The sequence below is a fragment of the Castor canadensis genome, chromosome 11 (genome assembly GCF_047511655.1).
Source record: "Castor canadensis chromosome 11, mCasCan1.hap1v2, whole genome shotgun sequence".
NCBI lineage: Eukaryota > Metazoa > Chordata > Mammalia > Rodentia > Castoridae > Castor > Castor canadensis.
In genome coordinates this window covers 30,798,106-30,813,391 of record NC_133396.1, presented here as the reverse complement: position 1 = coordinate 30,813,391, position 15,286 = coordinate 30,798,106, and the positions used below count along the sequence as shown (strand labels likewise).

Sequence of the window (15,286 nt, the reverse complement as noted above, 5' to 3'; positions counted from 1 at the left end):
TTATTAGGTAGGCTATGCTGGAAAAAAATCACTTGTTTTCTAAATTTCAGTTTTCTCATTCATCAATGAAAAACAGCACATCTACCTCAGGTTGACATAAAAATCAAATGAGATGTGGGTAATGAGGAATTCTATAACTGTAAAGCATAAACATAAAATGTTATTGTCATTATTAGTGATGGTAGAAGTGGTTAAAAACATTTAAAGCAGCGTAATTTTGTTTCCCTTTATGTTATGCTCAGACATTTAAAGTTTATGGTTACATCACATTCCAATGTAAGCTGAACTAAGATTTAAAAAATCATTATGGTTAATGACCTTATCTGAACTACTTGGAATCAGTGCACTGAGCCATGACACCACCACTCAAACCAGCTTTTTCTTATAAGCACACTTACTAATACAGAATCTCCAGGACTGAGTGTCAGGGAACCTGCAATTTTTTTTAACATGCACCCCAAAGTCTGTCTGTGTATACTGACATTTGAAAAGTGCTGCCTTACAAGTGACTTCCTTCTAGACAAACCTCAATAAATCTGAGATGCAGCCAACTGATATTAATATCTTCTCCATCTCATCTTGGCTAGAATCTGTCATGTAACAGCACACTAACAAAACACACAAAAACACAGGGCCGTTTCTTCTCTCACTGTGAAAGAAACACAGCTTGCTCACACATCACACAATTACATTAGCTGACATTTTCCCCTCAAGAAAGGCTCACTGAAAAATTTATGCTTCATGAAACCATTTAGAATCTCAAACAATCCATTATAAGACTCCTGACAGGAAATCTCTAAATAAATAAATCAAACTATTACTAACTGGCATTTAAACTCTGAGGTAAAAGCCACTACTTCCACAAAACCATAAAAATATTTAGAAGACAAAATGAAATAAAAAGGAAAAAAAAAATGAGGCAGTCAGAGAGATGATAGAATGGGGTTTTTAATACCTGTAATAAACTAGAAAAACTGTCCTGTTACTAATGACAGTCACTATCACCAATTGCAGTGCAAGGGTCAAAGTTTTTCTTAAAGCTCCAAAAGTTAAATTATTTCTTCTCTGCTTTGTAGACTAGTCTCTATTATAACTACTCAACTCTGCATTACAGTATGAAAACAACCTAGAAAATAAGTAAACAAATGTGTGTGATCAAGTGCTAATAAAATAAAGGCAGATGGCAGGCTAAATGCAAAGAGGGAAGACTTTGGACTCAGTAGACCAAAGGCATCTCCAACATACATACTTGATAAGGGATTTAGGGAAATAAGGCTAAAATTTAACCTTAGGCTTGGTTTTTATTCCTTCCACTTATAATACAACAATAACCACTATCTTGCTGGGTTGTTGTAAGAATAGGAAATGGTGTATTGGACACCCCACAATGTCTAGTGGGTAGATCCTTCCTTGCTTAAGGAAGGGTCACTAGAAGCTTCTCTAGATAATTTAATATAATCCTATAATACTTATACTATTACCCAGGACCCAATATCATTCAAAGGAAAGAACCAGCCCCCTCTAGTATCCCCCTCACCCACCATCAAATATAACTCTCCTTTGTTCTTGCTTTAAACTGTACAGAAATGTTTCCTCTTGTTACTTCGCGGGCAACATTGCCAGAATAAGGTCAAGATCAAGGAAATACAATGAGCATTAGATGCCTGTGACAAAAATGTAGAAATTATTTTGAAATGAATTTGCAGCCAACATCAATAGCCCCCATCACATGAAGACCCTCCCTTTGCCCTTCCGAGAGAGAGATGGAAAAGAAACTTAAAAGGAACACTGCATCTCTCAGCAGGCTGGCAAACCAAAATGTGAAAAACCTCTTCAAAAGCCCAGCCCACTCTGATCTTTGCAATTGATGTCTGTCTCAGAGGAGGGGCACGCCACCTGGAAACAGGGTAGATCAATCACCACGGACAAAAGGGATGGGTCAGAGTTCTTCACAGCAGGCCCTTCTTGGGCTGTGGATGCGTAGAATGGGAAGAGTAAGTCAAAACAGAGGGAAAGCGTTTAGTGCATGTGTCATCACAGAGTCCCTGGAATTGCCTTCATTATTGTAAAGGCAGGCTTTGAAGTTAAAGTGAAATTAACAATTAATTCAAAAGGCTTTGGAGCCCATTAAGAGCTTCCTTGTTCAACATCCAGATGGCTCCCATGCCTCCACAAAGCACTCAGAAAGGACAGCACTTAAGAAGGGATCCCCCTTCACTTTCAGCACCAACTACAGTTACTGTATGTTCACCAACACAGAGCAACACACTAAAAACAAAACGAAAAATGTCTCTTTAAAAAGTAAATATAGGAAATAATGTGTTTACACAAAAGCTTCTCTGGAAATTATATCTGAATGACAATATCTGTATTATCAGCCCATAACATACTTCCTTTCTCCCAATAGTCCCCAGCCAGCTTGCAAGAGACTTAGATAATGTCTCTAGCTGCTCAAAATAACACCTCCAAGCCATGCTAACCCTAAACATTTCTAAGCTTAACTTACCTATAGTCTCTCTTTCCATATACACACCTCAGCTGAATGACAAATTGTCAACATATTGTCCTGAAGATCACTGACTTATTAGAACTGACTTTTTTCCCCACTGAGTATTATCAACATTTCCCAAATGCCTTTGTTTTCAGTAAGTCCTTCTATCCTTAGTAACTTCCTTTGTCATAAGTCATTAACTGAAGAACATTGATCTACTCAACTCAATGATGTTCTGTACTCATTGAGTACACTCAATGATGTTCTGTACTCATACAGTACACTCAAGCATGTACTGTAAATAAACACAATTGTACGATGTACTGCGATAGATTTAAAAGAACAGGTCTTGGTTACTGCCTTCATGTTGCTTCCAAACTAGCTCAAGCTGATTCATAATCACAGGAAGACAACAGGTTAGCCATCTATTTGAAAGTCAGTCCTGGGTTCACAATGAGAAATGATCATACTATGGAGAGAACACAGGCTCTGAAGAGCCACATTCTCACTCCAGCTCCCATCACTTACTCTTTCTGAATACACAGCTTCATCTGTAAAGGAAGGATGATGGACTCCATTACATTTAAAGTCCCTACTACTCTTAGTCAAATTCCAAAATAGTAATGACAATAAGAGTGGCTGGGGGGGAAATGGCTTTCTTTTCCTTTCCTTTTCTTCTTTTTTACTCTCAGGCTTTTCTCTCAGTTGGTTTATAAATTCACCTTTAGATTCCCATGATTTTACATTTCTCTACTAAGCTAGGATAATGCTTCTCTACTTGTACTTTCAAAATCTTAGCCCCTTTTATTCCACAGAAGACTGAAACATCCTCTTCTTTTGTTGTCCTACTGGGGTTAGCCAAAACATAAGAAAAGAACGACCAAAGGGGAGAGTACCAGAGAAAGTCAGCTCCACAAAATAAGAGGAAGGTACCCAAGATCTAATGCACAATGGGAAGAAAGCTAATATAGGAAATAAGCATTACAATTCTTCCTTCCCGTGCATGGCCAGAGCAGACATCTTTAATTCATCACCATAGTCATTAGGCTGGCTGCAGTCTCAGAATTCTCACACTCCATTCTGGCATAAGAAACTCTGTCCCCACCCAGTAAAGTTGAAAGTCCACAGCAATACGTGGTAAGGAAAGGTGTCTACAGCAAAAAATGATTTTACTGTCCAAGAATCTTACAAAGGGCAGGAACCCTGTGACTCAGTAGGGTTTCAAGATCACATGGTTCAAAATGGACTGGAAGAACACAGAGGGGATTCCAAATAAATACATTAGATTTCAGATGGAAGGACAGATAGGGAATAAGGTTCTAAATACACAGGAACAGCTAGTAGAAGTTAAGCACACAGATAAAACAGGAAGTGTTCCCAAGAACACAATGCTGGTTTTAATGCTGGGAAATGGTGTGAAAAGACTGTGCTCATGTGCAGGAAGGGCCAAATAGCCACTTGGCTTTTGTCCTCCAGAACCACTGTGCCCTATTCTGCCCAGGCAGCTGGCTTACAGAGACCACATTGACAGGTCCCCCACTCTCTGGTTTCTGATAATGTTCAGCTAACAGGGCATGCTGGCAGGAAACAAGAGGAAGGGAGGAGAACAAGATATGGATATGAAATCTGTCTACTCCTTCTATTAACAGCATTGCTGATTCTTCATATTATTTCTTCCTTTGGGTTCATCCTCCCATCTGCTGTCCACCTCTTCTGATGACCACCTAGGCTCATGTTGAAGTCTCCAGAAGCCCCTGCGGTTCTGTGAGGGCAGCCAGCCATGGGGCTGCCATATCACCCGGAGGTTCTATTGCTACTGATCCCATTAGTTCAAAGAAGTGTAAGAAAACCTTTGAAAAAGTACAAACTAAAGAATCATTTTGCTTCTCCACAGTCTGGTTTTGCTACTTTCTCTTAAGTAGATGGGCTCCTTGTCCTTTCTCTCCACAGACTTTATCACAGTATCTCAGATCAACCATAGTAGAATTATTTAAAGAAATGCAAATATTTGTCAAAAGAAATTAAGAATAGCATTCCCCACACCAGATCTTTATGTGACACTAACAGAAAACACAGGAAGAAAAACCAAGTTACACAGTTTAATAGTCTCTGTACACAAGTTGATCCAATGCCAGAACCCAGTCAACATGAATTGGCCACGAGCAATACTCTAATGTTGATTTATAATCGAAGTCTCTTTACTATTCCATGCAATATGCAAGTTCTGAGTTCTGGCACTAAAACAGCAACCAACAAATTAGCATCATACTTGCAAAATTCAACCAAACACCTGTACCCCAAGACTCTGAGACAAAAAGGCATTTCAGTCTTGATGGAATAAAGCATAAAATGGACTCACATATTTAAAAGGAATGTTTCAGTGTACATTTTTACTGAAGGACTACTTTCCTCAGATGGATAAGAATCTGAGAGAAAAGGCATAAGTCATTTTATTTCAGAGTTCTGAATGGTCTGTGAAGACCATGTGAAACTAGAAATACTGTCATGGCCATTTTTGAAAACTTTATCTGCCATATACCCTTGTACATTCATGGTTAATTTTTAGCTGAACACACTGGTTAGCATCATAAGTTACAAAGTTTCTATCTGTTAAGGACTCCAGTTATGGATTTTTTTAAAAGGATTACCATATGTGAACTCTATTTAGTATTTAATTTTCCTTTTAATCTTTTATATTAGTAGGATATGTTTAATATTACTAATGTTACTCTTACTTTTGTCTACTAAATATCATCTAAGCTCTTGATTTTATACATATAAAAACTAAATGTATTGATGGTAAATAACTTGCCCAAGGACAAGAATGTTTAGAAAAATGACACATTAGAATCTATCATTTAGTAAAATGTGTACCATTAAGTAAAGTATTCTAAACATAACATATTTAAAACCAATGATCAAAAATATTATTATTTCTCAAGATGTATTATTCTCATGTTCTATAGAATATTAACAAACATTTAACAAATAGGGATTTTTTTTGTTAAATAAGTTTATAAATGTGGAGCCAGACAAAGACTCTTAGAGCCTTACCATTAACAATGAAATTTACAAACCTCCAAGACAATAAATATAGTAGCCAATTGGTTTTGCAAACTTATTCGACCACGGGTACCATGTTTCACTCATATAACACAGCATAGGGCCAAAGACAAATGCATTCTTAAGTCATTTGCTAGAAACTGATCTTGCTTCCCCAACTCAATGCCTCCAGAAGAATCTTTCTAAAATCTGGTCTCATTAGGTAGCTCCTCAGTATATATGTGGTTTTATTGTTGTTATTTTATTTTGGTTTGGTTTGGTTTTTGTGAGACAGAGCCTTGCTCTGTAGCCCAGGCTGGCTTCAAATTTGTGATTCTTCTGCATCCGTCTTCCAAATGCTTCCATTACATGCATGTACCACACACCCAACTGGCTCATCTATGTTCTTGATGTCTCCCTCCTGCAACACATTTTGGCAGCTCCCTTTGGCCACTTTTTTTTTTTTGGTATGACATGAAGGTTCCCACTAACCTATGCAGCTCAGATTTTGCCTCACCTGGAAGTTCATGCTCCCAAGTTGTGAGTTTGCATCCTCTTCTTATCCCTCCACACTGAGAGACACCACAAAGTTACATCTATTGAGAGTGGAGTGGGGAATGACAAATAACTTCTTGAAAGATATATGTGAGATCCTAGTGCTCTCTGGGTATGGGCTTGTATTGATATAGCTTGAGAAATAACCTTTAGGTTTTATTTGTTTATTTAGCTTTAAAAAAATTTTTTAATGACACTTAAAATCAACCCTTTACATAACCCTCTGAGCCCACAGACAGCACAGAGAGAAAGGCCTGGATGTGGTCCAGAGGACAGTTTTGTGACTTCTGAGTTAGAGAAAAACAATCAAGGACACTCAAGATTATTCACAATGAATACTGCCACATAGCACAGATGCAGGATGTTCCACACTAGGAGACTGGGACAAACTGAGACTGGAGTAGTGTTTCTAGGTAGGGATAATGGTTGGGACAGAGAGAGCATTATTTGTTATTGCTGATGGTATGCAGGAAAAAAAATAGGAAGCTTATAACCCAGAAGACCAGTTATGCACATATTCCACTCAGCAACATCCCATGCTGAAAACGGAACCAACCACAAGCTGCCCCAATTACATCCTGGCCTCTGCATGGAAGAGCTGGGTCAGCAGACAAGGCAGACCAGCTGGCAAAGAAGTGCACACAAAAATGAGCTCACCCAGTGATCTAGCCAGAGGATTCATTTGAGGAACCAAATAAAACAGGCAAAAAAAATCGCAAAGAAACATCCATAGAGAAAATAGAAAAGCAACCTTAAAAACGATTACTATCCTTAGAAAAATAAAACTAAAGAATTATAAAAATCCAAATTTATTTTTAAGCAAAAAATAAAAGTTTTGAAATAAATCATTTATTGGAAAGGCTGAATAGATAACCTGATATACAAGTTTTAGAGAAACAATAAATCAAATGGAGAAATTTTCCCAGAACTATAGCACAAACAAATGAGAGTTGAAAAGTGTAAAAGAAAAGTTGACAGGAGAGTCCAACTGGAAGTCTCATCGTCTGAAAAAAATATTCCCTAAGAAGAGAGTATTTTTATAATCCCAGCTACTCAGGAGACAGAAATCAGGAGAAAAATGGCCCGAGGCCTACCCAGGCAAAAATGGGAAACCTTCCCCAAAAAATACTATGGAAAAAAGGGCTAGAGGCATGGCTCAAGCGGTAGAGCACCTGCCTAGCAATCCTGAGGCTCTGAGTTCAAAACCCAGTTCCGCCAAAAATGGAAGGGAGGGAGGAAGGAGAGAATAGAAAGAATGGAAGAAACAGGGAGTATCTGAAATAAGAGCCAAATATTTGCATATGCACAAATCTCATACATGGTACAACTGACTTTCAAAAACTTTTAAGAATACTAATTGTAAGGAGAAATCACTAAATGCAACAAGAAAAAAGCCAAACACTACAGAAGAACAAAGAAAGAATCCTCATATTTCCCAACAGCGTCATCGGGCACAAGAGAACAATGGAGCATTATCTTCCAAAGACTTAAGGTAAAGAATTTTCTACCTATCATTCTATCTAGCTAGGCTAATCAACATTTACATGGTAGCAAGAAGTCAATTTTGGACATGCAAACACTCAAAGTTTCCTACTAGTAGTAGATGGATGAGCTTCAGAAGGAAAATAGAAATGATTCAAAGACACAACAATAATATAATATAAGCAATGTTGAGGAAATTTTTATACTTTTAAAATTTTCCAAATGAGCAAGAAAAATGTTATCTACTAACAATCTAAGGAAATTAAGAAAAAACACCAACATGAGAAATGGGAAGTGGGAATCTGAGAAAAATTAAAATGTAAGGTTCTTACCTTATTTGAGAAGAAAGACTTAGGAACTCATTTTTTCTAACTGCTTCTAAAATTTATAAAGATTAAGCAGAAATGTGTATTTTATTCTTTTGTTTTATTCTGAGATGGGGGTCTCTTCTCTTGGGCTCAAGTAATCCTCTTGTTAACCCTGCCAAGGAACTATATTAATTTTAAAAATTGATAATTAGAAGAACAAGGAAACTTTTACCCACTAGAAGGAAGAGTAAAATATATGAATATAAAGATGGGTTTTGGGGGGCCATCCAGCTGCTCATGGTTTTTCTCACATGTTCTTGTGGATTCAAATGCCCTGTCCACTTTTCCTCCCGTATCTTTCCACCTATATCCACCTAGCTTTCTTAAAATCTTCCACATTTTTCCTTGTCCCCACATAAACTGACAAGTTTTGTATTACGGCACTTATAATACTTTACTGTTATTTACAAACCAATCTTTCCTACTAGACAGAATTTCTTAAGGACTGGGAAGAGCCTCTTCATTTCTATTCCTTACTACATCACTCAATATGTTTGTTGAATAGATGGATATAGAGGTAATTTTTACACACTTAAAACAATGAGAGACTAGACTGTATATGACCAAGGCTATAAATTGTTATAAATTATCTTTTGTAAGGGGGTAGGGATGATATATAAGTTACTAGAGCACTTCTGATAAAAGTTGTTCTTAGATCTTTTTAAGTTTAGAAATTAAATGAAGTCAAGATGCACAAGAACAGACTAGACAATATCAATATGTCTTCTACTTACTAGGGTCAAGGTTTAGAGAATAACTTTATGACACACTTTGACTAATGGTTCCTGAGATCATACCACACCTGCAGAAGCTCTATGTCTTCATGGTTTTCAGATCCAGGAGTGTTCTCCATCAATATGGCAGTCATCACTTTCACATTCATTTTCACCATATCCAATTCACTGTGCAATTTTCCAATCTGTAGGGAGTAAGAAAACCAATCGGTTAGTGTGATATATAAAGAATGGCTATCTTGTTTCCTACTCAAGGAAATAATGCTGGAAGAGAAAATGGTTTGTGAAATTTAAGCATATTTTAGTTTATATATACATATACATACAAAGTATACTCTGTTGCCTTCTAAATGAACTTGAGATTCTTATAGTAAACCCAAAAATATGCTTTAGGAAAGTTAAAAATGAAGAAGAAAAAAAATATTTGAAACAATATGGAAAGGGGAGAAGGTACCTACTAGAAGAAAGAACTAGGAACCTAGACAAAATGGCAAATGTATTCTGGGTTTCTTAATACCAATTGGAAAAAGGACAAAAAACACATGAGAATTTGAGTTCTTCATAATATTACAGGAGGGAAGATAAAAAGAGAAACACTTTTTTTTTCTTTCTGTATTAAATTCTAGGAGGGATTTAAGAACATGGATTTTTATATAAGAAACATGGAGTAATATTAACAAAAAGTCTTCAGTGATAATTCTATTATAGCAGGACATAACTGAACTTCAAAGTGATAAACAGACAACAAAGCAAACACAATCCATTTAGCGCAATTAATACAGCAGTAAGATGGTCACTTATCAAGCTCTCTGAAATGATGTATGAACAGTCCTATCAGTAGCAAAAGGAATCAGCTGTGGACACAAGGTCAGTTCACAGCCAAGGCTCCTCAAAGCCCTAAAACCCACTAGCCAAGTACAGTACTTTTATGTGTGAACTTTGAACTTAGACAGAACTCACTGGATTAATTTTTTTTTTTTTTTTTTTTTTTTTTTTTTTTTTTTTTTACTTGATAGCATTTATTTTTTTTTTTTCATTTTTCTTTTATTATTCATATGTGCATACAAGGCTTGGTTCATTTCTCCCCCCTGCCCCCACCCCCTCCCTTACCACCCACTCCACCCCCTCCCGCTCCCCCCCTCAATACCCAGCAGAAACTATTTTGCCCTTATCTCTAATTTTGTTGTAGAGAGAGTATAAGCAATAATAGGAAGGAACAAGGGGTTTTGCTGGTTGAGATAAGGATAGCTATACAGGGCGTTGACTCACATTGATTTCCTGTGTGTGGGTGTTACCTTCTAGGTTAATTCTTTTTGATCTAACCTTTTCTCTAGTTCCTGGTCCCCTTTTCCTATTGGCCTCAGTTGCTTTAAGGTATCTGCTTTAGTTTCTCTGCGTTAAGGGCAACAAATGCTAGCTAGTTTTTTAGGTGTCTTACCTATCCTCACCCCTCCCTTGTGTGCTCTCGCTTTTATCATGTGCTCATAGTCCAATCCCCTTGTTGTGTTTGCCCTTGATCTAATGTCCACATATGAGGGAGAACATACGATTTTTGGTCTTTTGAGCCAGGCTAACCTCACTCAGAATGATGTTCTCCAATTCCATCCATTTACCAGCGAATGATAACATTTCGTTCTTCTTCATGGCTGCATAAAATTCCATTGTGTATAGATACCACATTTTCTTAATCCATTCGTCAGTGCTGGGACATCTTGGCTGTTTCCATAACTTGGCTATTGTGAATAGTGCCGCAATAAACATGGATGTGCAGGTGCCTCTGGAGTAACAGTCTTTTGGGTATATCCCCAAGAGTGGTATTGCTGGATCAAATGGTAGATCGATGTCCATCTTTTTAAGTAGCCTCCAAATTTTTTTCCAGAGTGGTTGTACTAGTCTACATTCCCACCAACAGTGTAAAAGGGTTCCTTTTTCCCCGCATCCTCGCCAACACCTGTTGTTGGTGGTGTTGCTGATGATGGCTATTCTAACAGGGGTGAGGTGGAATCTTAGTGTGGTTTTAATTTGCATTTCCTTTATTGCTAGAGATGGTGAGCATTTTTTCATGTGTTTTCTGGCCATTTGAATTTCTTCTTTTGAGAAAGTTCTGTTTAGTTCACATGCCCATTTCTTTATTGGTTCATTAGTTTTGGGAGAATTTAGTTTTTTAAGTTCCCTGTATATTCTGGTTATCAGTCCTTTGTCTGATGTATAATTGGCAAATATTTTCTCCCACTCTGTGGTTGTTCTCTTCAGTTTAGAGACCATTTCTTTTGATGAACAGAAGCTTTTTAGTTTTATGAGGTCCCATTTATCTATGCTATCTCTTAGTTGCTGTGCTGCTGGGGTTTCATTGAGAAAGTTCTTACCTATACCTACTAACTCCAGAGTATTTCCTACTCTTTCTTGTATCAACTTAAGAGTTTGGGGTCTGATATTAAGATCCTCAAACCATTTTGAGTTAATCTTGGTATAGGGTGATATACATGGATCTAGTTTCAGTTTTTTGCAGACTGCTAACCAGTTTTCCCAGCAGTTTTTGTTGAAGAGGCTGCTATTTCTCCATCGTATATTTTTAGCTCCTTTGTCAAAGATAAGTTGCTCATAGTTGTGTGGCTTCATATCTGGATCCTCTATTCTGTTCCACTGGTCTTCATGTCTGTTTTTGTGCCAGTACCATGCTGTTTTTATTGTTATTGCTTTGTAATATAGTTTGAAGTCAGGTATTGTGATACCTCCTGCATTGTTCTTTTGACTGAGTATTGCCTTGGCTATTCGTGGCCTCTTGTGTTTCCATATAAATTTCACAGTAGATTTTTCAATCTCTTTAATGAATGTCATTGGAATTTTGATGGGAATTGCATTAAACATGTAGATTACTTTGGGGAGTATCAACATTTTTACTATGTTGATTCTACCAATCCATGAGCATGGGAGATCTCTCCACTTTCTATAGTCTTCCTCAATCTCTTTCTTCAGAAGTGTATAGTTTTCCTTGTAGAGGTCTTTCACATCTTTTGTTAGGTTTACACCTAGGTATTTGATTTTTTTTGAGGCTATTGTAAATGGAATTGTTTTCATACATTCTTTTTCCGTTTGCTCATTGTTAGTGTATAGAAATGCTAATGATTTTTCTATGTTGATTTTATATCCTGCTACTTTGCTATAGCTATTGATGATGTCTAGAAGCTTCTGAGTAGAGTTTTTTGGGTCTTTAAGGTATAGGATCATGTCGTCTGCAAATAGGGATATTTTGACAGTTTCTTTACCTATTTGTATTCCTTTTATTCCTTCTTCTTGCCTAATTGCTCTGGCTAGGAATTCCAGTACTATGTTGAATAGGAGTGGAGATAGTGGGCATCCTTGTCTGGTTCCTGATTTTAGAGGGAACGGTTTTAATTTTTCTCCGTTAAGTATAATGCTGGCTGTAGGTTTGTCATATATAGCTTTTATAATGTTGAGGAACTTTCCTTCTATTCCTAGTTTTCTTAGAGCTTTTATCATGAAATGATGTTGGATCTTATCAAAGGCTTTTTCTGCATCTATTGAGATGATCAAGTGGTTTTTGTCTTTGCTTCTGTTAATGTGGTTTATTACATTTATTGATTTTCGTATGTTGAACCACCCCTGCATCCCTGGGATGAAGCCTACCTGGTCGTGGTGGATAATCTTTTTGATGTGTTGCTGAATTCGGTTTGCCATTATTTTGTTGAGGATTTTTGCATCAATGTTCATTAAGGAGATTGGCCTATAGTTCTCCTTTTTGGAGGTGTCTTTGCCTGGTTTTGGGATAAGTGTAATACTGGCTTCATAAAATGTGTTTGGCAGTTTTCCTTCCCTTTCTATTTCATGGAACAGTTTAAGGAGGGTTGGTATCAGTTCTTCTTTAAAGGTCTGATAGAATTCAGCAGAGAATCCATCAGGTCCTGGGCTTTTCTTTTTGGGGAGACTCTTGATTGCTGCTTCAATTTCATTTTGTGTTATAGGTCTATTCAGGTGATTAATTTCCTCTTGGTTCAGTTTTGGATGATCATATGTATCTAGAAATCTGTCCATTTCTTTTAGATTTTCAAATTTATTTGAATATAGGTTCTCAAAGTAGTCTCTGATGATTTCCTGGACTTCCATGGTGTTTGTTGTTATCTCCCCTTTTGCATTCCTGATTCTACTAATTTGGGTTTTTTCTCTCCTCATTTTAGTCAGGTTTGCCAGGGGTCTATCGATCTTGTTTATTTTTTCAAAGAACCAACTTTTTGTTTCATTAATTCTTTGTATGGTTTTTTTGGTTTCTATTTCGTTGATTTCAGCTCTTATTTTTATTATTTCTCTCCTTCTATTTGTTTTGGGATTTGCTTGTTCTTGTTTTTCTAGGAGTTTGAGATGTATCATTAGGTCATTGATTTGGGATCTTTCAATCTTTTTAATATATGCACTCATGGCTATAAACTTTCCTCTCAAGACTGCCTTAGCTGTGTCCCATAGGTTCCGGTAGGTTGTGTTTTCATTTTCATTGACTTCTAGGAACTTTTTAATTTCCTCTTTTATTGCATCGATGATCCATTCTTCATTAAGTAATGAGTTATTTAGTTTCCAGCTGTTTGCATGTTTTTTGTCTTTACTTTTGTTGTTGAGTTCTACTTTTACTGCATTGTGGTCAGATAGTATGCACGGTATTATTTCTATTTTCTTATATTTGCTGAGGCTTGCTTTGTGCCCTAGGATATGATCTATTTTGGAGAAGGTTCCATGGGCTGCTGAGAAGAATGTATATTGTGTAGAGGTTGGATGAAATGTTCTATAGACATCTACTAGGTCCACTTGATCTATTGCATATTTTAGATCTTGGATTTCTTTATTGAGTTTTTGTTTGGATGACCTATCTATTGATGATAATGGAGTGTTAAAGTCTCCCACAACCACTGTGTTGGCGTTTATATATGCTTTTAGGTCTTTCAGGGTATGTTTGATGAAATTGGGTGCGTTGACATTGGGTGCGTACAGATTGATGATTATTATTTCCTTTTGGTCTATTTCCCCTTTTATTAGTATGGAATGTCCTTCTTTGTCTCGTTTGATCAATGTAGGTTTGAAGTCTACTTTGTCAGAGATAAGTATTGCTACTCCTGCTTGTTTTCGGGGGCCATTAGCTTGGTAAATCTTCTTCCAGCCTTTCATCCTAAGCATATGCTTATTTCTGTCGGTGAGATGAGTCTCCTGTAAGCAACAAATTGTTGGATCTTCTTTTTTAATCCATTTTGTCAAACGGTGTCTTTTGATGGGTGAATTAAGTCCATTGACATTAAGTGTTAGTACTGATAGGTATGTGGTGATTCCTGCCATTTAGTTATCTTAGTTGTTTGAAGGTTTGATTGTGTGTACCTAACTTGATGTTACTCTCTACTGTCTTGCTTTTTTTTATCCTGTGGTTTGGTGCTGCCTGCCTTTTCATGGTTAAGTTGGGTGTCACTTTCTGTGTGCAGGATCCCTTGCAGAATCTTTTGTAATGGTGGCTTTGTGGTCACATATTGTTTTAGTTTCTGCTTATCATGGAAGACTTTTATTGCTCCATCTATTTTGAATGATAGCTTTGCTGGGTAGAGTATCCTGGGGTTGAAGTTATTTTCATTCAGTGCCCGGAAGATCTCACCCCACGCTCTTCTTGCTTTTAATGTTTCTGTTGAGAAGTCTGCTGTGATTTTGATGGGTTTACCTTTGTATGTTACTTGTTTTTTCTCTCTTGCAGCCTTCAATATTCTTTCCTTAGTTTCTGAACTTGTTGTTTTAATGATGATATGTCGTGGAGTAGTTCTATTTTGATCTGGTCTGTTTGGTGTCCTGGAGGCCTCTTGCATTTGTATGGGAATATCTTTCTCTAGATTTGGGAAATTTTCCATTATTATTTTGTTGAATATATTACGCATTCCCTTCGCTTGCACCTCTTCTCCTTCTTCGATGCCCATGATTCTCAAGTTTGGTCTTTTGATGGAGTCGGTGAGTTCTTGCATTTTCTTTTCACAGGTCTTGAGTTGTTTAATTAATAGTTCTTCGGTTTTTCCTTTAATTACCATTTCATCTTCAAGTTCTGAGATTCTGTCTTCTGTTTGTTCTATTCTGCTGGATTGGCTTTCCGTTTTGTTTTGCAGTTCTGTTTCGTTCTTTTTTCTGAGGTTTTCCATATCCTGGCTGTTTTCTTCTTTATTGTTGTCTATTTTTGTCCTGAGTTCATTTATCCATTTATTCATTGTGTTCTCTCTTTCACTTTGGTGTTTATACAGTGCTTCTATGGTTTCCTTTATTTCTTCTTTTGCTTTTTCAAATTCTCTATTTTTATTGTCTTGGAATTTCTTGAGTGTCTCCTGTACATTTTGGTTGACCCTATCCAGTATCATCTCTATAAAATTCTCATTGAGTACTTGTAGTATGTCTTCTTTTAAATTATTCTTGTAGGCTTCATTGGGTCCTTTGGCATAGTTTATCTTCATTTTGTTGGAGTCTGGCTCTGAGTTTCTGTTCTCTTCATTCCCCTCTGGTTCCTGTACTAATTTTTTGCTGTGGGGAAACTGGTTTCCTTGTTTTTTCTGTCTTCCTGTCATTGTCCTTGGTGTTGTTACTGTCCC

The 15,286-nt window shown here is 36.9% G+C and overlaps 1 protein-coding gene across 3 annotated transcripts in view; it reads right to left on the bottom strand.

The window, feature by feature from the left end:
- The window catches only part of Tom1l1 (target of myb1 like 1 membrane trafficking protein), a 54,390-nt gene that overhangs the window by 23,759 nt on the left and 15,345 nt on the right, over positions 1-15,286 (bottom strand). For all 3 annotated transcript variants that reach the window (XM_020166790.2, XM_074046095.1, XM_020166795.2), the window contains one exon: positions 8,741-8,857. In XM_020166790.2, coding sequence (XP_020022379.1) covers positions 8,741-8,857 — 117 coding nt within the window. The remainder of the gene's footprint in view (positions 1-8,740; positions 8,858-15,286) is intronic.